Below are 21,961 nucleotides of genomic sequence, written 5' to 3'. Positions count from 1 at the left end.
GCTATCAGGAATTCCTTTGAGGTTGCATTTTGAAGACGGAAAACGCATATTGTTGTTGTTTTCGATTAGGCTTGTAGTAATTAAACTTTAAGGGCACAAACTCTACATTTTCTTGCATCCTTTTGGGGGACATGGCGTGTATTTGCTCTGTTGCGCCCCAAGCATATTTAGTCGGTTCCCTATCTTCTTCTTGTGGCTTTCGACCGGCTTCATTCGATCATAATCTTTTAAAATAGCACCTGTGACGTAGGCCTATGTTACAGAGCTTGACGTCGATTTTTTCAGAGATGATTCGGTTTGAAAAAATAAATCGAGGATCTTGTTTTATTCAGACTGGGTTTCAATTTTCTTTTCATTAGATCTACAATATACAACCACAAAACTTCGGAACGCGCAACCGAAAGTCAAGTTTGTACGTCACGTGTAAAAAAAACTTTCGGCCAGAGCTGATGAAATAATTCTATGTTTATTTCACGGAGATAGGAAAATAATATCGAGCTCAGTTTACACCTGTCAAGTCTGCATACCCTGGACCCAGAATGTACTGGTCTCACAAGAGGGCGCGCTGCGCGATTTACGGTTGGATCCACGTACCGTTGTTGCTGCGCGCGTGCAGCTAGCTGCGTGCAGGTCCGAGAACGGATGAGTGCAAAAGATTTTAGGTTAACTCGCCCCCTGGCCGACTCGCCCCTTGCCGGCTCGCCCCTTACCGACTCACCCCCTGACCGACTCGCCCCCTGCCAACTCGCCCCCTAAGTGTCCAAGCACGTATGGCCGGCCCATTCACCATTTAATAAAAAACACAATCAGTCAGGGATGGAATCGGTGATTGCTGCCCTTAAAAATAGATTCTGGGGTTTGCCGCGGGCACTCAAAGTTGAGAATTATGATAGTTAAAATGTTTAAAGCTTGGTGGATATTTCCTTTCTGTGGAATTTGGGGGGTAACAATATTTTTTTGATATTGGTAAAATTAATTCAGTATTATCGTGTGTATGGGCCATGGCGCAGCGTTTCCTGTGTATTGTCTATGGGATTTTGTGCGCCACAACACCCACACTCTACCATATTAATTAACTTTGCGGACTATTTCGGATAAAAAAATGGTACATATTAGGCATAATGTCCGGCAACGCAAACCTATGGAAGTGTTAAGGAGACATGATTTATGGCAAAGGGGTAAGTTATAATTATTCTAGTCAGGTATAACTAGATAGGGAAACACCAAAAGGAAATTGACAAGATTGGAATGTCTTCTCAACTACATCACATCGTTTAATTAAAAAAGCTACCGGAGGAATATACATTAAGTTACTAGTAAAGAAATTAAAAACACTCTCAAAGATATTTAATTCCAAAAAAAGGAAGAAAAATACGAATATCACGAGTTAAAATCACTCCCAAAAAAATTACGAAAATAAATCTAAACATTTTGGGTCGACTCTGCCCGGCCGGGCCGGCCAGCGCTTGTCTGAACTGGGTACATAACAACAGAACTAGATATCGGGTCACTACAACAAGATTAGCCTACTTGTAAGTGATTAGTGGTGATGTCCAAATATCCATCACCATCCGTGAGTCGTTCGTGTCGCGTCGTTGGTTAGAACCATTGGTGGTTTTTTTTTTTAATACATTGGGCCGGCCATATTTGCTTGACGTTCGGGGGGGCCGAGTCGGCCAGGGGCGAGTTGGTAAGAGGCGAGCCGGTCAGGGGGCGAGTTTACGAGGGGGCGAGTTGGAAAGGGGCGAGTCAGTAAGGGGCGAGTTGACCTGACACCGTGCAAAATGGCCGCGCCCACGATCCGCACGTTTCCCCCCTTCGACTTTATCCGTTGTTAGTGAACACTTTTCCTTCTGAATTCCTGTCGCTGCTCTTTTGGGTTTCGTCCGTTTGAAGCAAGAGATATGAAGCACAGGATATGGTAAGCTACCTGTAAGCTGTGTTGTTGGCCTAGGGACAGTTTAATTCAGTCAGCACGGTCACGAGTACTATGATACTACTAATGACGTTCAGAAAATTCTACGTGGAAACGGGTCGAGTCGTCCCCGGGTCAAGTCGTCCCCCCAAATTGATGTCGGACAACTCGACCGTTTGCCAAGTCGTCCGTTAGGACAACTCGACTTTGACACTGACAGAGAGGCAACTCTCTTCACATAGTACCAGAATTCTTTTTACAAGAGCTCGGCGAAAGACGACCGCATTGCCATTTTGTTTCGCATCTTGTCACCCGACTTAGTCACTTTCGATATGCTGAATATCATTAAAGAAACTTTTATGGTTCCAGGTCAAGAAACCAGACTACATATGCTGATGCATCTTCATTCATAGCTCTTTGTCGCATCATTTATGCTGCCGCTTTATCCCTTTAGGGGTATAGGGGATAGGTAGGCGTGCGAAGACTGCAAAACGACAACATGTACCATCACCAATCCAGGCGCCAACCTGGAACGGTGAATTCACAATCTCTTATGTCAGATTCTATTACATGTACAACAATGTATTTGCATAGAAAAGCCCTAAATATTTTTGGGGGGGGAAAAATTACTTTTTGAAAAAAAAATGCACTGGTTAGATGCCAGTTGTATGATTTCTCTTCTAGCACTGCAATCATGCACACGCGCACCAAACATTATCATTACTGGTTCCCGCATGCACGTAGATAACGATGACGGCAGGAACCAATTTTGTTCCTTGCCCAACACATGGCGACTAAACACCATGTGTACTCCGAAAGTGGTGATTATTTCAAAAACAGGGAAGTAAAGTCAGACGTTTCATGCGGGATCTTTGCTGACTGATGGCGCAGCGAAATCACATGATAGTTTTGACTCTTGTGCAGATTGATTGTCCTCCTTCCCGAGTTGAGTATCCTACAAGTGGGTTTCATTCAAAGGCAAATCAACTCAGGACCGAGTACAGTGAGTTGGCACAAAATTCAAGGCGGAACTTAACAGCGGGGCCCAATTTCATGGCACTGCTTACCGCAAGTGAAAAATCGGCACTTATACCGTAGCAGAAAATACTGTGCTTACGGTGAACATATTTCACAGGTTAGCGCAGAATTTTGGCTTGCGCACATGCGTACATGTACATCCCGTAACTAAGGATTCCGTGCTTAAAAGGTTAGCGCAGAATTTTTCTGGTAGTGCGGTTAGCGCAGAATGGAGATCGTAAGTACGGAATTCTGGTGTAAGGAGCGCCATGAAATTGGGCCCTAGTGTGATACAGTACATATCCTTGAATACCCGTCAAATGGAAAGAATTCCATTTATGGATGCCACTTGATACTCTGTACACAAACGCGTATGAGAAAAAATCTGAACAATTCTGTATTTTCTAAGTTTTCACTGCTAAATTGTTTTTTGGCACTTGCTGAGTAATATGCCAAAAATGGTCTTCATTTTTTATAAACAACACTAAAAAGTTAAAACACATTTTGCAATGGGAGGATGCCGTGTTTGTTGATATTTGATACCCTCTACAGGTCACATGACTTGGCAGGCATAATTGGTGTATCAGCAGTCAAAATAAGATGAGCCTATAAACCTTGTGATATACTTTCATCTGATTGCCTCTCAATCTTTGTAAACTGCAGTGTAGCTGGTATTCTGTCAGTAATTTCAACACCACTGCATCTGTGTTCTTCGTTGTAGCATGGTGTCTGATTTCTTCTTCCCCAATACGGGAGGAGTGGAGAATCACATCTTCCAACTTTCGCAGTGCCTTCTCCAGAGAGGCCACAAAGTAAGTTCCAAGCGGCGAGTGCCTGTACATAACTGTAGTATATTTTCCAGGATCAGCAACAAATCTAAAAACTGATATTGGTATTTCATACAGCAAATCCTCATTGATGTAAAAGAAAAAAATCAAAATTTGCTGGGACAGAAGTTTGAATATATGCAAAACGATTTAGTACAAGAGATATTGTTATGACGTGGTCTGTGAGGCCTCCTTCATAGTTTCAATTTTTGTTTTCTCCTAATAATCCAGGTTATTGTGGTCACCCATTCCTACGGCGACCGTGTTGGGGTACACTACATGGCCAACAACCTAAAGGTACAGACGGAGCATATGGTGGTGGTGAAGGGACCAATGAGACTTTGGGGGTCAATCATGAATATGCATGAGCTATAGTAACTCTTCTCCGACAGTGCTGTTCAAAGGGGCAGTATTGGGCAACAGGCACCTTTTCTTCTCAGTGGCGCATTTAACAGAATTTACATGATTTTTAGTTATGGTCACCTGTTTGAGATTTGCGCTGGTGCAAAATAGGCACTTGTGGGAAAAAAACGGTGTTCCGAAGACGGGACACATTAATATTATTTGCCAACTATTGGGAGGCTAAAACCCCCCAACCACCTCCCCAGGTGCTATGCTATTCCCCTCAACCATCTCCCCAGGTGCTATGCTATTCCTCTCAACCATCTCCCCAGGTGCTATGCTACTCCCCCAACCATCTCCCCAGGTGCTATGCTATTCCCCTCAACCATCTCCCCAGGTGCTATGCTATTCCTCTCAACCATCTCCCCAGGTGCTATGCTACTCCCCCAACCATCTCCCCAGGTGCTATGCTATTCCCCCAACCATCTCCCCAGGTGCTATGCTACTCCCCCAACCATCTCCCCAGGTGCTATGCTATTCCTCTCAACCATCTCCCCAGGTGCTATGCTACTCCCCCAACCATCTCCCCAGGTGCTATGCTATTCCCCTCAACCGTCTCCCCAAGTGCTATGCCATTTCCCTCAACCACCACCCTAGGTGTTAAGCTATCCCCCCCAACCACCTCCCCAGGTGCTATGCTATTCCCCCAACCATCTCCCCAGGTGCTATGCTATTCCCCTCAACCATCTCCCCAGGTGCTATGCCACTCCCCCAACCATCTCCCCAGGTGCTATGCTATTCCCCTCAACCATCTCCCCAGGTGCTATGCTACTCCCCCAACCATCTCCCCAGGTGCTATGCCATTCGTATATATTTGCAATGTTTGGTTGCTTAACTCTTCTGTAGGTATACTATCTACCCTTTGTGGTGTTCTACAATGAGTGTGTGTTTCCGACTGTGTTTGGAACCATGGCATTAATGCGTTACATCTTCATCAGGGAACAGATCACCATCATCCATGGCCATTCGGTGAGCTGAAGTTTGAGCGCCCTGGTATTCTGGTGCCGACTTATTTCTTCAGAGCTGCACAATGTAGTTTCGCTCAATCCCCTTTAGATGAAAATCTAAGTGATCAATAAAGCAGGTGACTTTTTCACTTGTGCACAACGATAACAGTCTCTCACAAAATTGGGCGTTACCAAGGCTGACCCTTGGTGGCCATTTGGTCAAGATATTTGTGACATTTCTCACCTTGTTACTTTTTGGAAACTCTGAAACAGTGTCGCAGAGCGAAATTTTCTACAATGCCCAGGCGTGGCTTGAAGGCTCGGAACATGCTCAACTTCCACGGGCAAGCTTGAACCTGGCATGTGTACGAACTCAATAGGAATCACTCAAGCATGGGGATAAGTCTTGACTTATATTGAATTCGCCCAAAACATCCTCCGTCTACTGCCACAGGAGGTCACTGCATTCAAACACATCATTCTGCAAGAAGTGGTTGACGTACTTTGGAGAGTTCAAGAATTTCTACACAATTTCAGTTTTGGCATTCTCCTGTTCACCCTCTGTTTTTAATTTTGACATATTTCAGGCCTTTTCCACCATGGCCCACGAAGCCTTAATCCACGGCCGTGCCATGAATTTAAAGACAGTCTTCACTGATCACTCCCTCTTCGGTTTTGCCGACATCAGCTCCATCCTCACTAACAAACTCTTGAGCTTCACACTCGCCGATATCAACCACGTTGTATGCGTCTCCCACACAAGGTACATTGATACAAAAGCGCCCATTTAGTTCTTTAGGACTTCTTTGAGGGGTACAGTTTGAGACTGGAAAAAAATAATTTGGGCGAACAAAATCAATATGTTACTCAACAGTCTAGAATTTCAGAGAGGTTTTCAGGTTTTCTACTTTTTTGCCCGTTGTACCAATAAAAAACCAAGTGTGAGATGAACATAAGCATAGCTAATGGGATGTGAATATATGCCTTCGTTCTACTGAAAGCTCCTATTAAATCAAAGTACTGCATCTTATTGTCACAGCTACAACTCCTCTGTCAAATGCTCCATGGATTTCTTTTCCTCCTCCAAACTCACCTCGTTGTACGGTTCAATCTTGATTTTAAGGGGGACCCACAGCCGCGATAATTGGATAAAAGACATCAAACGACAAGTTTATCAAAATAGCAATACTCAGATTTATGTGTGAGGTTAAACAGCATTTGATTTGGCTGACGCTGAGCATCCGTAAATATCTCGGCATCTTTTTCTGGCTGTTCTGACATGTCCACTCTAGGAACACCCCCCTCACTTGACAAGAAAAGACAAACTGGTGGGACGTTTTCTTAGCTCGGCTTGAACATGCATCAGGCGCACACCCAAAGACCATGCATTTGTGCAGAAATTGGCTGTGTGGGCCCAGCGCGGCTTGCGCCAAGCAAACATGAACTTTGATGCAAAAGTCGTGAATTCCTCCCGAAGGGATGTCATTCCGAAATAAAAATGTGCCCTCTCGGAGCAGACAGTTCGATCAAGCCAGATCTCGACCCTCAGCAGTCTGGGATGAGGTTTATCTGATATCTTTGTGACCATTGTATAGCAAGGAGAATACTGTTCTGAGGGCCTGTCTACCACCAGACATCGTGTCCGTCATACCAAATGCAGTCGACTCCAGTGTCTTCATGCCCGACCTCTCTCGAAGGAACCCGGACAGAAGTAGGTGAATCACTTGGGAACTTGAACTGCCGTGTGCTCTTTCCCCAAATTTCCTTGAGCATTCATCAATTGTTGTTGTTGATTCCAATAGCAGAGCTTCATCTTGAGTGAAATAACTGCCTTTCCCTTTCCTTTCCAGCGAAAAAAAAAAAATACCTGCCTGTCCACTCCCAGCCAAGACAGTCACTTACATGTAGTTCATGTAATCCAACTTTAATAGAGTTCCGATTGGTGACAGAACACAATATCTTAACCAAATAAACATTATGATTTGTGACCGGCTCCACAAAAATGGGTATTATGGGACATTTTTGCAAAGTGAGTCACATACACTTTTGGCATTTTGCAATCTGGATATATTCATTTCTGCATAATCATATCATACACAGCAACAGAATTACTTTCAGAAACAAAGCCCGTTAAACACAGGAAGTGGAAAAAGAAATCAGCCAAGAAAAAAGTCTCTTGATACCCATAGCAACAGTTAGGTTTCTTGCACTGATATAATAGAAGCCAATAAACCAGGAAGTAAAAAATCACCCTGTCCACATAAAAAAGCCCTTAGTGTGAAATAGCACAGTGTCCCTTCGTACCCTTTTTTGCAGAGCGGGTCACATTAGAGTCTGTGTACACCCCATCGTGGAATCAAATTCCACTCTCAGCTGTTCAGCACGTAGTTGTCTTACTGACCTTAAAACCATTAGTTTGTGTTTTTTCCTCTTCATTGTATGCAGTAACCATCGTGGTCGTCAGTCGCCTTGTGTACAGGAAAGGCATGGACCTTCTTGCCGGCGTCATCCCCGTAATCTGCCAGCGACACGACGATGTTGACTTCCTGATAGGTTGGTCATAGCTCCAGTGCATTCATGAGCAAAAGCAAATACAAGCCATAGTTTGGTCACCAGTTGATTGCCTAATAGAAAGTAGGTTTGCGGTAGCACCATGGACGTATCTCTTTTGTAAGTATTTGCGGTTCTGAAAAGAACAAGTGATACTCGACGTTTCGAGCAGTATGCTCTGCTCGTCATCAGGAGAATGCCGGATACTGACTGGGAGTGGAGCTTAAGTAGTCTGGTGGAGGATTCTGGAGACAGGGATTAGTCTGATGATGCTCGAAGGCGGGAACTCTGGAGAAGGGTTGATTGCCTGTTAATATGGTGCAAGGGCGGTAATGTCCAACTTGGAATGAGACTGCTGAGCCAGCAAAAGTCCTGTTGTCAGTCTCCTGTTTGTCCTTGTTTGCGTCTTTCTATCACTCTCTGTCATTTCACGCAATTTTTACAATTCCCTCTGTGCTTATAAATTAAAAAAAAAATGTTGTGAATAACCAGCGATGCAACATGGCTCATTTGATCAAAGATTAGTAGTTAACTATTGGTTGGATTGTGATGCAGCTTGCGCATGTGCAGTGAACGTGAAGTGTGAATGACTTTAGTTGAGCTATTGTCGGAACAAAGAAAGGCGAAGTAACCCCAAAAAATCTGAACCGCAAAATGATCGTTTACTGCTTCTGACGGAAATATCTCAGTGCAGTCTTTCTGCCATTTTTTTTTCTTGATAACTGGTCCTCTTTTCACTGTGCTATTAAAAACGGCCACAGCACTGCAAGCAACAATTCAACAGACCTTTGTAGGCTGATCACAAATAGTTGATTTGTCCAACCATCAACTAGCATGCATTCGATCCAAGTTTGTCGAACTATGGTGAACCATGGTCCTGATCGAACTTGCAACATGCCCCAGAGGTCCGATTCCTAATGCTTGATCAGGCTAGTCCAACCGTCAATTGTTTAAGGGGCGTTGGTCAGCACGTCAAAACTCTTTGCGCAAGAAATTCTGAAGGGTTTCCTTATGTTGAACACATTACCGTGAATTTTTATGACATAGATTGGGTTGTGAAATTTGTGTTGTCACTGGAAACCACAGCTCCGTGCAAATCATATTGTACCTCTGTACAAAATTAAATGTATATTTGACATTTTTTTCTCGATGCCACAAGATTTACTAATGTCAAATTCCAACGCTTGTTGCCCTTCAGAAAGACACTAAAAAGTGTTTTTGTGTTTGATCTTGAAGGAGGGGACGGACCCAAGAGGATAGATATCGAGGAAGTGAGAGAGAACTATCAGCTGCTAGATCGAGTCAGGATGCTAGGCTCTCTACCACATGGCAATGTTAAAGATGTAAGATGCGCATTAACTCCAAGAGGGCCAAGTGTTTTGGATGTTTTCATGATGGGGAGGGGGCACCTAAGATCTTGGTTGTCCCACGATCAATCTTTCTCAAACTTGGTCTGCGTATAGAGTCGTACATCTGTGAAATTTCAATTCTTTTCACTCCTGGGTTTTGTTGTTCGAGGGGTAATTCTAGAAATTAGGGGCTCATTTTTTTTCTGTGTCCCTGTCACATCTGACATATGATTTTGTAAATTCAGATCACATTTCCCAATTTCCAAGAGTGATGAATTATTGCAAATTGCCTGCCAAACAAAAAGTAATAGTTTGAAATCAATTCCAGTGATATTTCCATGTCAAATAACAAAGGTCAGACGTAACAGGGACACAGAAATGCCACACTTTTGGACCCCTAATTTCTTGGTGCATGCTCATCAGTTGAAATTGTCTCTGCTGTCTGTAAAGCCTGACGTGGCAATCTGAAATGTAAGACTTCTGTATTGTTGGTTTCAAGGTCCTAAATGAAGGAGATATATTCCTGAATACGTCACTGACCGAAGCCTTCTGCATGGCCATTGTTGAGGCTGCATACTGTGGGTGAGTTTTGGTTTGATAGTGGCAGTAGCAGTGGTTACATAGGCTTGGAAGTCACTGTAACATTATCTGTAAGGGGCGTGTAGCTTAGTGGTCAGGGGGTGTGACTCTCAGTCATCGGGCTGGGGTTCGAATCCAGCAGCTGGTGACATGTTGTGACCTTGGGCAAGTCCTTTTACCCGACTTGCCTCGCTCCAGCCAGGAAGACGAAGTGGGTGCCCATGAGGGTAGAGGCTGATATCGGCTGTCAAAACTGGTCTCATAGCCTGATGAGCAGGGGCAATTCTCCCTGATTCAAGGAGGCTTTCCCACAATGTAATGTATCAATTTATGTTTTAGTGTGTTTCTACAGAATGCTGACCTGTTGGGAATTGCGTCATGTCATGCAGATCACTGTGTATATGTTTTCCCTCTAGTTTGCAGGTCGTCAGTACCAAAGTAGGCGGAGTCCCGGAAGTGCTGCCGGAGGAGTTTATCATTCTTGCCGAGCCAAGTGTCAAATGTAAGAGGAATTCAAAGAAGTACTGCACATCTGTCTAAAGACAACTTGCGCTTGAATGTGGTATTATATGAAATTGTGAGGATTTTATGGTGGGAAAAAATGGTGGAATTTTTTCTCTCCAAAGTCAACTTCAAAACTTTGCATTGTTTTTTTCTTTTCTTTCTTTTTTTATTTCCATTTCTTTGTTTCTTGCTAACTTTGTCTTCTGGGAGTATTGGGCACCATTTGTTTTTCTATTGTTAAAATGGCTGCATAAAACTGTAATGATGTATGTCAATAAATTTTAACAGCTTTAGTAGAAGCTTTGGAAGTTGCCGTTGCCAGACAGAGGGAGGGAAGCCACGTACCAGCACAGCAGGTCTATGAGACAATGAAAGGCGTCTACACCTGGCAGAACGTGGCTAGGAGAACGGAAAAAGTGAGTACAGAATGAACTCATGCATCAGTACAAATGCCCCCCAAGTTTGAAAGAATTAGTCGTAAATGTCAGGGGATTCACTGTGCAGATTCCCTCGCGGTGAAGAAAAAGAGAGATTTGAGAGACACTTAAGGGGTCCAGGCAGTGTAATTTTTATTTTCAATGCCGTTGCCAATATAGATGCTCCTTTGTGTCCCATTAAACCCAATTTTCTAATTCAGGATGTGCCATTTTAAGGACAGTTTGATGCTGTTTCTATTTTCATGCTAATTTGAATTTGCATATCTTGATGAGAAAGCGTGTGATGTCAACAAGGGAGAAACCCCAGTGTTACAGCTATTTGGGCACTCCAAGTTGTCAGAATTTGGATTATTTTGCTCTTGCAAATTTTTGGCTTTTAGTTTTAGTTTACAAACCAGCAAGCAACATTTCCCTACAAACATCTTCGATGAGCAAATTTGGGGTCTCCAATTTAAACAGACCCTCCCCCCATAAATAGTGTCTTCCTGTATAAACCAACATTGCATCCCTGCACCCTCGTTTGTCAGGAAAAGCACAGACAATTTTTTAATCTTGAAAAAGTGCAATTTTTTCGAGGAGAGTAGTAAAAAGACTTGTCGGGTAGTTTTCTTACATTCAAAAAAATGTTTTCAAGTATCCTGAACTGTTCAGCCTGGAGGACAGCAAAAGCTGCAATGGTTTTCTGTCACAACCACACGGAGGACTTGCGTACACATTCGGGGGATTTCCATTTCAGAAACCAGAGAGGTAAAGAAGACCCCATGCTTCGGGGCTTCTCACTGGTTTGGTAAAATGCGCCCACAGACGGCCTGAATTGACCTCAAGTTCTATTCAAAAAGTTGAGCCCAGCTGGTGTCATACTGTTGATAATGTCGTAACCGTGAACTCCATTTCAAGGAGTATGTGATGATGCTCTTGCGCAGATCTACAGCAGCATCATGGAGATGCCTGTGTTGTCCCTAGCTGAGCGGCTGGAGAGATACAACAAGCTGGGCCCCATTGCGGGCAAATTCTTCATCATTGTAGCTGTGGTAGATCTTCTGTTGTACTGGTTCTTTGAGTGGTGGCAACCTAGAAGGGTGGGTACATGCAATACTCGTTCATTTGAATGTTATTGTTATTATTTTTTTTAATATTTCTGTCGGCTGGACTAAACATTCAGTTTGAAAATCTCTACGTGATTGTCTCAAAAGCGTTGCTTTTTTGATCCATCTTTTTATTACAATCGAAATTTTATTCGTTTTTTGGATGGGGTGTTCAAATTTCCACAAATTCTTTGAAGACATTTCCAAGCATTTTTAGAGCCTGCTTTCCTTACTTTCGCTCCTCTGCTAATTTTTGTTTGTGAACACTCAGTGCAACATGATGAAGGGCGAGAGGTTCCCAAGGGACGTTATGGCCTTGCAGAGGGTTAAGGCTAAATTTCTGGAATCCACTAGCAAACAATAGCCAGCACGGTGCCTCTTCCATTACTGTTTTGCTCGTTCCACAGAACATCGCTATTGTACCGGATACCAACCAACCAGCTTACACAGATGCAGATATGCACAATATTCATGCACCTACAGGTCCCAAAGACCCAGCTGAACTTTGTCAGTCCGAATCAACAGAGGGCAGCCTTTATGTACAGAAACTGAGACCCCGAGTTAGCCGAAAGGGAGACAGGTAGTCCGCAGGGTTGGCCGTTTGGGTCAGCTTTGTCTCAGGCTGTTCAACGCTGTGCAATAATCGCCCTGATGTTAACCATGGCTTCCGAGTTTCACATTGGCCTTATTTATCCTTTTCAAAGTTATTTGAAAAACTAACAAATGAAGCTTTAGCCGTTATTGTTTTCAAACAATTGTAATCTTGGAAAGGGAAGTGTGTCCAAATACAGAGCGGAAGACAATGTGAGAAGGTTGTACCATTGTGTGTGATTATGCTGCAGCCATATTGGTCTGGTTTTTAAGCTCTGCAATACCAAAGTACCATTAAAATAGTCAATCAGTGTCACCAGACTTTAGACTTTTAGTGGCTAGATCTTTATTTTGCTAATAAGTAATTTTGTTTTTACTTTTTAGTAGAGTTGTAAACATTTTGGTAAAAATTTTTGGATACAACTGAAGCACTTCCAACGTCTGTCAACAGGAAATACTTTTTTTGCAAAATTATCTGCGGTGCTGTTTGCATAAAATGATAACTAAGATATAATGGTGCACTGACCTTTTAAAAAAATTTCACATCAGTCATGGTTGTTGCCATCACCCAACAGAGATGGAAATGGAGCAAAAGTACTTAATTGTCCCTTAACATTTGTTTAAAAGTCATAAATTCATCCCTGGTTGCGTAATTGTTTTTGGATAAAGTTAAAACACTCCACAACTACATAAGCTCATGCATATGTTTGTGTTCCAAACAGAACATGTACTCAATCAATAAGTCAATTCGAGCTTGTGCCATTTTAGTCTTGCATGGAGTTTACACATGTCATCAGGTGGCACCATCTGGGACAGGCTTGAGTTACTTGCTTGAGACCAGGCATCTCTGATGCCCAGTGAAGTAAGGCTGGAGATCTAAAGTCAGACCAGCTACGATGAGGTCTTCCTTGTGGGCGTTTCCCCCGATAGCTGATGGTTCAAAGTGTAGAAGCGTAGCTGGTATGGAAGAGGGCGAAAGCCATTAGACCTGGCTGAAGTAACAAAGCCGACGCTGTCTGGCAAGAGACGATGCTGGTGGTTGGTTGGTACATAAGCAGATGGCATCGTGATGAATAAAATCCGACCATCGGATAATGCTCCAGGCGCTTCAGAGCATTCGTATCAAATATGCCCAGGCGTTTGGCTGCTGCAGATGTTTGAGATTGGACATAAGGTCCTACTCAGCCTAAGACATATCTCGCGATATGTCAAACGTTGCAAGCTATTGGCGCGGAATGGAGGAAATTTATACCGTCTGTAGTAGTGTGCCATTATGAGAAAGACGACTGTATATGGATAAGACCATTCAGTCTTTGTCGATCTCGGCAAGAAATGAGACAAGATGTTATTAGGCAAGAGAGAACCTGAATAAGCCCATTCAGACGGACTGAAGTTTCTACGAAACAACTCATCGCGGCTAGGAGGATATTTTTAGAAGGAAAATGGAGGAGCTTAGGAGTTGTTTTGTTTGTTTGGTCGTTTTTGGTTTTTTCGAGAAGGAAAATAACGGGACTAACTATTAAGCCTATGAGAATACTTTCAGAAGGAAAATTAAATCAGAATAATAAACGTTGCAGCTAGGATGATTTTAGTAGAACGAAAACAAATTGGTAGACTATCATCAAGGTTGGAGGATATTTTTTAGAAGAAAAAATGGGAGACTGATCATCAAGGTTAGGGGGATATTTTTGAGAGGGAATAGCATAGACTAAACATCAAGGTTGGGGGATGTTTTACAGAAAAAAAAAGGGAGATTGATCAACAAGGTTAGGGGGATATTTTCCAGAGGGATATTTTTTAGAAGGCAAAAATTGGGAGAGTGATCATCAAGATCAGGAGAATATTTTTAGAAGTAAAAAAGGAAAAATTTGTAATCGTGAGATATGTCCTAGGCTGAGTAGGACCTTATGTCCACTCTCAAATAAACAAGACGCCATGTCTCGGCTCCGTGTAAAGAGTATGAAGACCATTACACATCTTCATTTTGGTCTGCCTAGAGATGCTGTCAGGTTATTCATGGCAACAGCTGCCTTCACAATCTGCGTGGAGGTGTCTGCCACTAGGTCTTCATGAACAGTTGCGTTGCTAGGACTTTACCTGGGGGGGGGGTTACAAGGGGGCACCAGCATCTTTAGGGGAGCACCAGCTTTCAGTGGTGTGGTTTTTTGGTGCAAGTTTTCGTTGGCCTTGTTCAATTTTCATTCATCCGTTTTTTTTAGTGGGGGGGGGGCACCAGGAATTTGTGGGGGGAACGTGGTTCCCGGGAGCCATGTTCCCACTATTCATGAACATTAATTCCCACTATTCATGAACATTAATTCCCACTGTTCATGAACATTAAGGGCGTGAGGGAGGAGATTGGATGGCGACTCAAACCTGACCTTAGTCTTTGGCCAGCTTATTCTCATTCTGACTTTTTTGGCCTCGCAATCCAGGATTTCTTGTACTCTGGTGAGATCGTGTCTGGCTGGAGAGACAAGAGCTGCGTGATTAAGAAAAACAAATCAATTCAGTAAAGTTCTAAGTATTTATTTGTTTATTACAAAAGACAGTTAATACTGGAGTGTAAAAATAACAGAAATACACCCTGATAAATAGGTGAGAAGCAAGAAATCAATACATGTACTCAGTTTGTCCAAATTTGTCACCTTTCCCAAGTGCACAAATCCCACATTGGTGTTATGGTGTTAGGTGGTCATGTACGCTTTTAGAAAATATTTGAAAAGGTGGCTAGAAATTATGTTCTTTAATACCCCACCAACAAAGCTGTTGGCAATGTGTTGCTACCTTCAAATGTTAATATTTTAATACTTTGGATTCTCAGTGCAAAGATCGGGGGATCAATCCCAACAATTGCATAGTTACATGTATAATTTCACTGTTTGAGAAGGGAAATTTACGAGTATAGAGGCTTACTTTGAGGTCCTGAGTTTGATTCAAAGTAGGTGTTCTGGGCAAAGGAAATTCATTACATGTACAAGTGTGCATGGCTGGCATAATTGGATGCATACAGACATTGTCATTCTTTGTGGGACCAAGACACAAATATTACGAATATGTCTGTCAAACAACAACAAATCATGAAACTTCTAAATTCACTGCCTTGGCTTACTATTAACTGGATCTATTTGAAAAACCAAATACAAATAGGATGATGAAATATGACCAGGCTCTTTCCTGTTTGGAGGGTTCAAAGTCAAATATTGAAATGGAGGTCAATTTTGGAAGTTTGTGATATTTTGAAAGAGTAACCCGTCTATTTAATTCCAGTTTTGTTAGCAGGATCAGATATTTAAAATTTTCTCATCAATTTCAATGATAGCATTATTCATGCCCGGTCAGAAATGTTGAAACAATGTCAGAAATAAAGATGCAATATCTCAGTTTTTGAAAATTCAGCTCTTTTTGTGGTGACCGGTCACAAACAGCTGTTTTGACAATGCACATGATTTTGGCCAAAGATTGTACATGTAATTTTGGTTCATTGTTCATTTCAAATCAAACCAGAAGTTCCGATTTTGAAATTGCGACTGTTGGACTGTTGAATAGGACATTTGTGCGCAAACAGTAGGTGGAGAAATATCTTGTTGAAAGGATTTTGAAAAATACTGGAATTTACAAAGAGACGTATGACTTCAATGTCTCCTCCCCCCAAAAAAGAAAATCACAGAAAGAACAGCACAGGTAGCTTGGCACGCTAATTGGAAAACCAAGTGTTTTCGTCCATAAGATCACAATGTAGTGGTGGTGGTGTGCTTTGAAATCAGTCATGAGTGAAACCTTGGTACACCTGTTGATGCTACTAAGCCTTGTGCCAACCACTTACTCTCTTTCACTGATCACAATCACTGATTTCAGAATGACTTTGTCCACAGCAGCTGCTTGCGGCAAAAGAGTCGTGAACAAATCTAATTTGCACTAGAGGTTTGTCCTGTGAATGCAATTCTTAATGCAATCCAACTGAGCTCTATTTTAATGAGCCATTTGCGAGTTAACTTTGACCTAAATCTGGTACACTGAGTTCTTTTAATTCATGTGAACATAACTACTTGAATTCTCCTTACTAAAATCACTGTTGCTATACCCAGTGATTCGGGGCAAGCTTTTGCTTATTTACATAAGAGACACCTTGGCACAAGACTTGCAACAATACACTGTTCTGAATGGATATGAAGGGCATAAAGGAACCAGTCCATTCCAGAGATGGTGGTCGCTATGCGAAAGCTTGCCCCGAATCACGAGGTATAGCAACAGTGTCTTCAGTCTGGGGAATTCAAATCGTTATGTTTATGTGCAGTTAGATAACTCAGTGCACCAGATTTTATTCAAATTGAACTCACAAATGGCTTATTGAGAACTTGTCCATTTGCAACTAGGATAAATATCATGTCCTCCATACACAACGGGTGATTGTAACTTTGATATGATTTATCAGTGTAGCAGGCAATGTCTACGAGTCCAGATTTGTGAACCTTTTTAAGCACTTCTGATAGTTAAAATGTATGAGACACACAATAGTTTTACATTAAAATAAACAGATAAACTTTGATATTCTATCACATGCTGCTGCTTTGGCAATAAAATGGATTTTTCTGTACAACAGGTAAGTAAAAAGACACAGTTTCAAAAATCTTTGACAAGGGGCATGTGACATCTGAGAGAAGATTTTTTCGATGGCTAAACCATATAGGCAATCTGAGCCATCTGCACCAACCCTGTTGCCAATGAGGTAAAGGCCACATCGGGGATTACTGTGTACCCTGTTTTTGTATTAACCCTAACAGAACTGGTATTCTTATTTGTCCATGTAACAGCCTGCGGAATAGGGAGAAATAGGCCCCGCAACCGCGATCTTGGCCATCCCACATTATCAGTACATCTGTGAAGTTTTGATTTGATCTGACGTGCGATTTTGTTGTTGAGGTCATTTGTAGTTCACGGTCTTGTGTGTGGTCAGCCTGTGTGCATTTAGCATGTACAGGAAGAGCTTTGAGCTGACCTGCCTTGGAAAAATTGGTGTTCAACAAGAACCATTTGTCTGACCTTCATAAAACTGGTGTCAAAATGATTGTATGATATTACCGGGAAAACCCTGAGGTCCAAGTACGAACAGAAAACACACTGCAAAAATATCAAGGAAAATGTCACTGGTGGGTGGAGACATTAATCTGCCCCCCTAACCGCCTTCTGTAGGGTTAAAAACTCCATGCAGCATCAGTCACGCTTCATCCGTCTCTTGTACTTCCTGAAGACGAGGCCGGGCAAGAGCGCCACCAAGGCCATGCCGGCTAGCCGCAGCATGACGCCCGTCGTGACGATCTCGTTGAGGGAGGTCACCGAGGACAGGATACTGCCTGTCTGGATGCAGATGAAGTTGTATGGCATCAACCCTGCAAATAAAAACCGGTCATCTGTGTTCAACCTTGAGGTTCTCTTGGGTTCTTTGCATGATCGCGCCTTCCAGTGATGAAGTGTTCAGCCAACCTTTGACTGATTTCTTGGTCTTTCACAAGTCCCAAAGTTGCATTGATTTTGCACAAAAACTGTTCAAATTTTTTGATGTTTGCCTGTTCCAAATTACCTCTGCTGGCAATTGTGCAAGTAAACAACAATAAGCCAACAATCCTCTGTCAGATATAATTTCAACGAGCAAATTTTTGGTTCACAGTTTGAACAGATATGGTGAACAGTGTCACAGAGCTGTTTATAGAGAGGAGCAGGTAATGCCAAATGACTCGCATTGATTCATGATCTCTGAAAGGAAACTTTCTCAGAAAAACCAAAGACGTCTACCATGGATTTTATTTGTTCGTCACCCCTGAGAAAACCTCTTCTCGTCAACAAGCCATAAGAAACGTGCCCATTATTTGGGGCTTTTCTTCAGTGGGGGTCAACTGGGCTGCCCACCGCCGGTCAAGCTTTCAAAGATCTGATGCGGTACCTGGGTCACTTATCTCTATTTCCTAGGAAAGATATCCCAAGCGTCCAGTGAAGAATGGACTACTGACCTATTAACACAGACAGGAAGAACTGGAGCGGTGGAATGCCAATGATGGGTGAACTGATGTTAAGGAACCAGTTGGGTGACATCGGAAACAATCTCAGGAAGAGCAAAAAGAAGAAAAGGCTGTCTAGGTTATCCTCCACCTGTTGGGCAAGGAATTTCAAATCAATACATCGACTGTTATATTTGTGAAAGAAACAGATTTTTGGTCTGGCGTTGTTCATTTCCCCAGTGCTGTGTTACTGCCCTTAAAAATTTACCACACGTCAAGGCACTTTGCCATTCATTGCCTCTCTCCACCCAGGAGTAATTGGGTACTTGTGAGGGCAGAGATGGTTACTGTGATTGATTTTAGATGCTTTGTGCAAAATGGCAGCATCAAGCTGTATACTCCCTGGACAGCTGAGATGGTATATGGAATGTTTCATGGGCCCAGTGGGCAGGGGTAATAATAATGGAATTGTGCCTTGATCGGTTTTCTGGATAAGTGCGCTGTATAAATCTATATTATTATTTTTATTATTAAATCAAAAGCTGTTCAATTAGGCTGAAGTGAACAACAAAAGCGTTTTTTATCACCCTGTTACTTGTGACTGGAGTTGCACAAGGACTTCCCAATGCTCTGGTGATGGACTCAACTACAAGACTCTTGGATTCACCATCTTTGATGTCAGGTAATGGCTATCCACCATGATACACTAATGATAACAAAGACACAGCCGTAGCCCCACAGTATGCTGTTCAGACACGGCTTGTGAATCTGACCATTAATGTGTGGAATGCAGTTTCCCCTCCAGGTCAGTCGGCATTGACTGCCGTCACATTACCTGCTATTTGTAAGGAAAACCAAAGTTTGCAGATACATTGGTTGGTCAGGTATGGATCGGGAAGGGGGAAGGTCAACTTTCTTCCCCCTCCCCCACTCTGACGCACCTCCCCCAAAATGAAAGAATAAAAGTAATAATAAGAAGATGACATCCCATAATGGTTACATGTATTTGCACAAAGTGAGCATTAAGAATACCAGACCGGCTAGAAAGCATATAGCACATGTGAGTTTTTGTTGACACCCCCATGGGAGGATTCCCGGATCTGCCCCTGTTGGGGTCAAATTTTCCTTCACAATGTCCAGTTACGCAGTTACTCTTAAGGAGGGTAATGGTTTCGTTTAATGTCTAGCAATGTTTAATATTCAGTAATTTCATAACTATGTACATTGATTCATTAATGAAAGATTCTTTTTTGTTGCTGTAGTAAGGCCTGCCATAGTGTGACCAGCCACCGCGAGGCAAAGATATGACTGTGAGGTGCAGTAGTCAGACAAGACCCCATTCCTTTTTTAGTACTATGCCACTTGCTCTTCCACTGAGCCAGAAGCCTGAAAAACGGTGTACCTTTTTTTGTAACGGTTGTATCCTCTGTGAGAAGTACTTCATCACGACAGCCCGGCCACAGAGGTGAGACAGGAGGTAACAGAGCGAGGCACCGGTGGCCGTCAGAACGCAGCACAGAGGGAAGGCATACCAGATACCAAACAAGGCTCCACCCAGAAGATTCTAGACAATGTTAAGAACAAAGAACCAAGGCATGGCTTTCTGAGCTGCCCCAAAAGGTAACTTCAGTCTTGCTTTCTTTACCATGAATGTATTCATAAAAATGTAAAAGTTCACTGAATTAAAAGTGCATTCACAAAGCCACTTGCCAACACTGGCCTTCATTCTCTGATCATGGGATTTCTAGAACTACCTTTCGAAGTAAATCATTCATTACAAGGGAATTACTGATTGATATTCTTATTAATCAAAGCAGGCTTTATACTTCATCTGTTTTCCAGGGTCTTTACCATAAACACTGATCCTGGGATAGCAAACGTTTGCTTGTAGAGGTATGCACTACAGAAGAGCAGCATGACATAGCCAAAGTGATTGGCCTTGTAGTCTTGGAGGACCTCGGCCATGTCGGTCAAGTCGTCCAAATTAGTGGGAAACTTCAGCTCGATACTGAATGAAAAAAGATGGTTGTTGCACAATTACTTGTAGATTTCAATACAGATTTCATGATGTTATGCTCCATTGGTTGATCTGTGCAACTGCTCCATCTTCTGTCACCTCATTGCACAGTTTGATAATAACTGTCCCCTCGGCCATTTGCCTTTTCTTTTTACTTTTCTGCTGTGGGATATTGTTTCAGAAAAGGGAAAGTACATTTCACACAGGATTCACCAACAGCGCAAGGTCCTTGCACCATCCTGTTGATCAACCAGATGCACCTAACAATGACTTTGTTGAAAATGTACTTTTAGTCCGCGGGATTGGAAGTAATCTGTAATTAAAATTAAATTTGAAAATACATTTTTTGGCTTGTCTAGTTTAAAACAATTTTCGACTTCATGCACGGGACACAATCAGTATCTCTACAAAGCAAAAACAATGACCTGAATTATTTATCACAGGTAGCATTTACAATTCAGATTGAAAGAAGTTTCCTCAAACCTTTTGTAACACTGCCCAAATCCATGAACAGTACAGTGGTTTTGAGTTGTTCTCATTCTAACCATGGCCATAGTGAGCCAGTCATTTACGTCTCTGTCCCAACTAAAATTGAATGACCCCAACTTACTTTAAGTTTATAACACTAATATGACCAATAACAGTAACAGAACATAGATGCTGTCTGACTGTAACCAAAGTAACATTAACCACGTTAACAAGCAGGTTAAAACAATATGGAACATTAAACCACAATCTATCAATATGACTGACAGATTGGCTGAGTGTTGCTTCAATAGGAGCTGATCAGCAATTATTTATTAAGATCAACACCGCTTAACAGTGAATTGTAAGATACATAGTATCTGTTGGGCGTGATTGCTCGATATTCATGATCCTTTACGACAACGATGATCAGTCGATCTGAAAGCACGATTCGTTGGTAATTCTGCCATCAGCCAATTGCCTTTTACTTGTCGTTCATAATTGTGTAAGAATGTTTCAAAAAAGGGAAGTACAGACAAAATCAGAGATTTCGTACAAAATCAACGCGATCGCGCAACCGTCACCGTGCCAAGCGGCAAGCGACTGATCGCGCGCGCCCAACATATCGTGATTATCGATCATTTTGTCGATAGACACGACCTACCTTTCATTTTGTAAATGTAGATTTTCAGGCAAGGACGGCAAGTTTATGGACAACAAATACAACCAAGACGTAGCTACTGTGAAAGCCAAACCAACAGTACAGATGGCAGTCACTACAGCCATCTTTAAAAACCTAATATTAGGTCGGTGTTTTAAATGCCCAGTGAGTTACGCAATTCACATCCTCTTGACATCGGCGTTAACATTAACTCTTGGAGGCGCTCTTCATCTATTTGTTGCCAAAATCTAAAAATACTCAATGCGGTAACCAGGCTGAAATTGGCACGAAATTCGGGCCGGATTTTCGGCCAGCCTGATTTTCGGCTGGACGCTATTTTTACGGCTGCAAGCAACCCTTCACGTAACCGGAAAGAAATTCTACGGAGGCCGATCACGGCATAGCAGAAAAAGCCCATAAACGTCCACAAACAAATTACAGACAAAAAGTAATGTTTAAATAAATCCTTCGCCGGAATGTATCTTAGCTATGAAACAACGTGAACAACTGAGATTTTTTTTTCACAAACAGGAAATACAGACGGAATGTGTACGAAAAAACACTAAGCCTTCATGCAAAATGGATGAGGGCGCTAGTACAGACAATGATGGACCCAAAA

The 21,961-nt window shown here is 42.4% G+C and overlaps 2 protein-coding genes across 2 annotated transcripts; one reads left to right on the top strand and one right to left on the bottom strand.

Annotated features, from left to right (window-relative positions):
- The first annotated feature begins 1,753 nt into the window (after positions 1–1,753).
- LOC110986307 (phosphatidylinositol N-acetylglucosaminyltransferase subunit A-like) lies at positions 1,754–12,423 on the top strand. Its single transcript, XM_022248075.2, has 13 exons — positions 1,754–1,921; positions 3,654–3,744; positions 3,991–4,056; positions 5,008–5,130; positions 5,696–5,871; positions 6,704–6,819; positions 7,554–7,661; positions 8,895–9,001; positions 9,507–9,589; positions 10,003–10,088; positions 10,379–10,506; positions 11,451–11,606; positions 12,020–12,423. The coding sequence occupies exons 1-13, from the start codon at positions 1,905–1,907 to the stop codon at positions 12,194–12,196; spliced, it is 1,434 nt and encodes a 477-aa protein (XP_022103767.2). The 5' UTR covers positions 1,754–1,904; the 3' UTR covers positions 12,197–12,423.
- Positions 12,424–14,716: 2,293 nt separating this feature from the next.
- tmem41a (transmembrane protein 41A) lies at positions 14,717–21,558 on the bottom strand. Its single transcript, XM_022247585.2, has 5 exons — positions 21,346–21,558; positions 20,051–20,207; positions 19,602–19,763; positions 18,212–18,350; positions 14,717–17,593 (listed from the first exon to the last, which is right to left on the bottom strand). The coding sequence occupies exons 1-5, from the start codon at positions 21,465–21,467 to the stop codon at positions 17,418–17,420; spliced, it is 756 nt and encodes a 251-aa protein (XP_022103277.2). The 5' UTR covers positions 21,468–21,558; the 3' UTR covers positions 14,717–17,417.
- Positions 21,559–21,961: the final 403 nt, after the last annotated feature.

The sequence above is a fragment of the Acanthaster planci genome, linkage group LG03 (genome assembly GCF_054643075.1).
Source record: "Acanthaster planci isolate LZ-2023a linkage group LG03, COTS_SCS, whole genome shotgun sequence".
NCBI lineage: Eukaryota > Metazoa > Echinodermata > Asteroidea > Valvatida > Acanthasteridae > Acanthaster > Acanthaster planci.
Note: the sequence above shows the minus strand (reverse complement) of the source record. Positions and strands in the feature narration are given on the sequence as shown.

Bases quoted from the DNA above. Each gene is read 5' to 3' on its own strand.
- LOC110986307 (XM_022248075.2), top strand. The intron at 6,820-7,553 runs GTAGGTGAATCA...CATTGTATGCAG, and splicing joins TCGAAGGAACCCGGACAGAA to TAACCATCGTGGTCGTCAGT. The intron at 9,590-10,002 runs GTGAGTTTTGGT...TTTTCCCTCTAG, and splicing joins GTTGAGGCTGCATACTGTGG to TTTGCAGGTCGTCAGTACCA.
- tmem41a (XM_022247585.2), bottom strand. From the start codon at position 21,467: ATGGCTGTAGTGACTGCCATCTGTACTGTTGGTTTGGCTTTCACAGTA. The intron at 19,764-20,050 runs GTAAAGACCCTG...AACATTGTCTAG, and splicing joins TCCCAGGATCAGTGTTTATG to AATCTTCTGGGTGGAGCCTT. The intron at 17,594-18,211 runs GTCAGTAGTCCA...TTTTATTTGCAG, and splicing joins CTTCCTGTCTGTGTTAATAG to GGTTGATGCCATACAACTTC.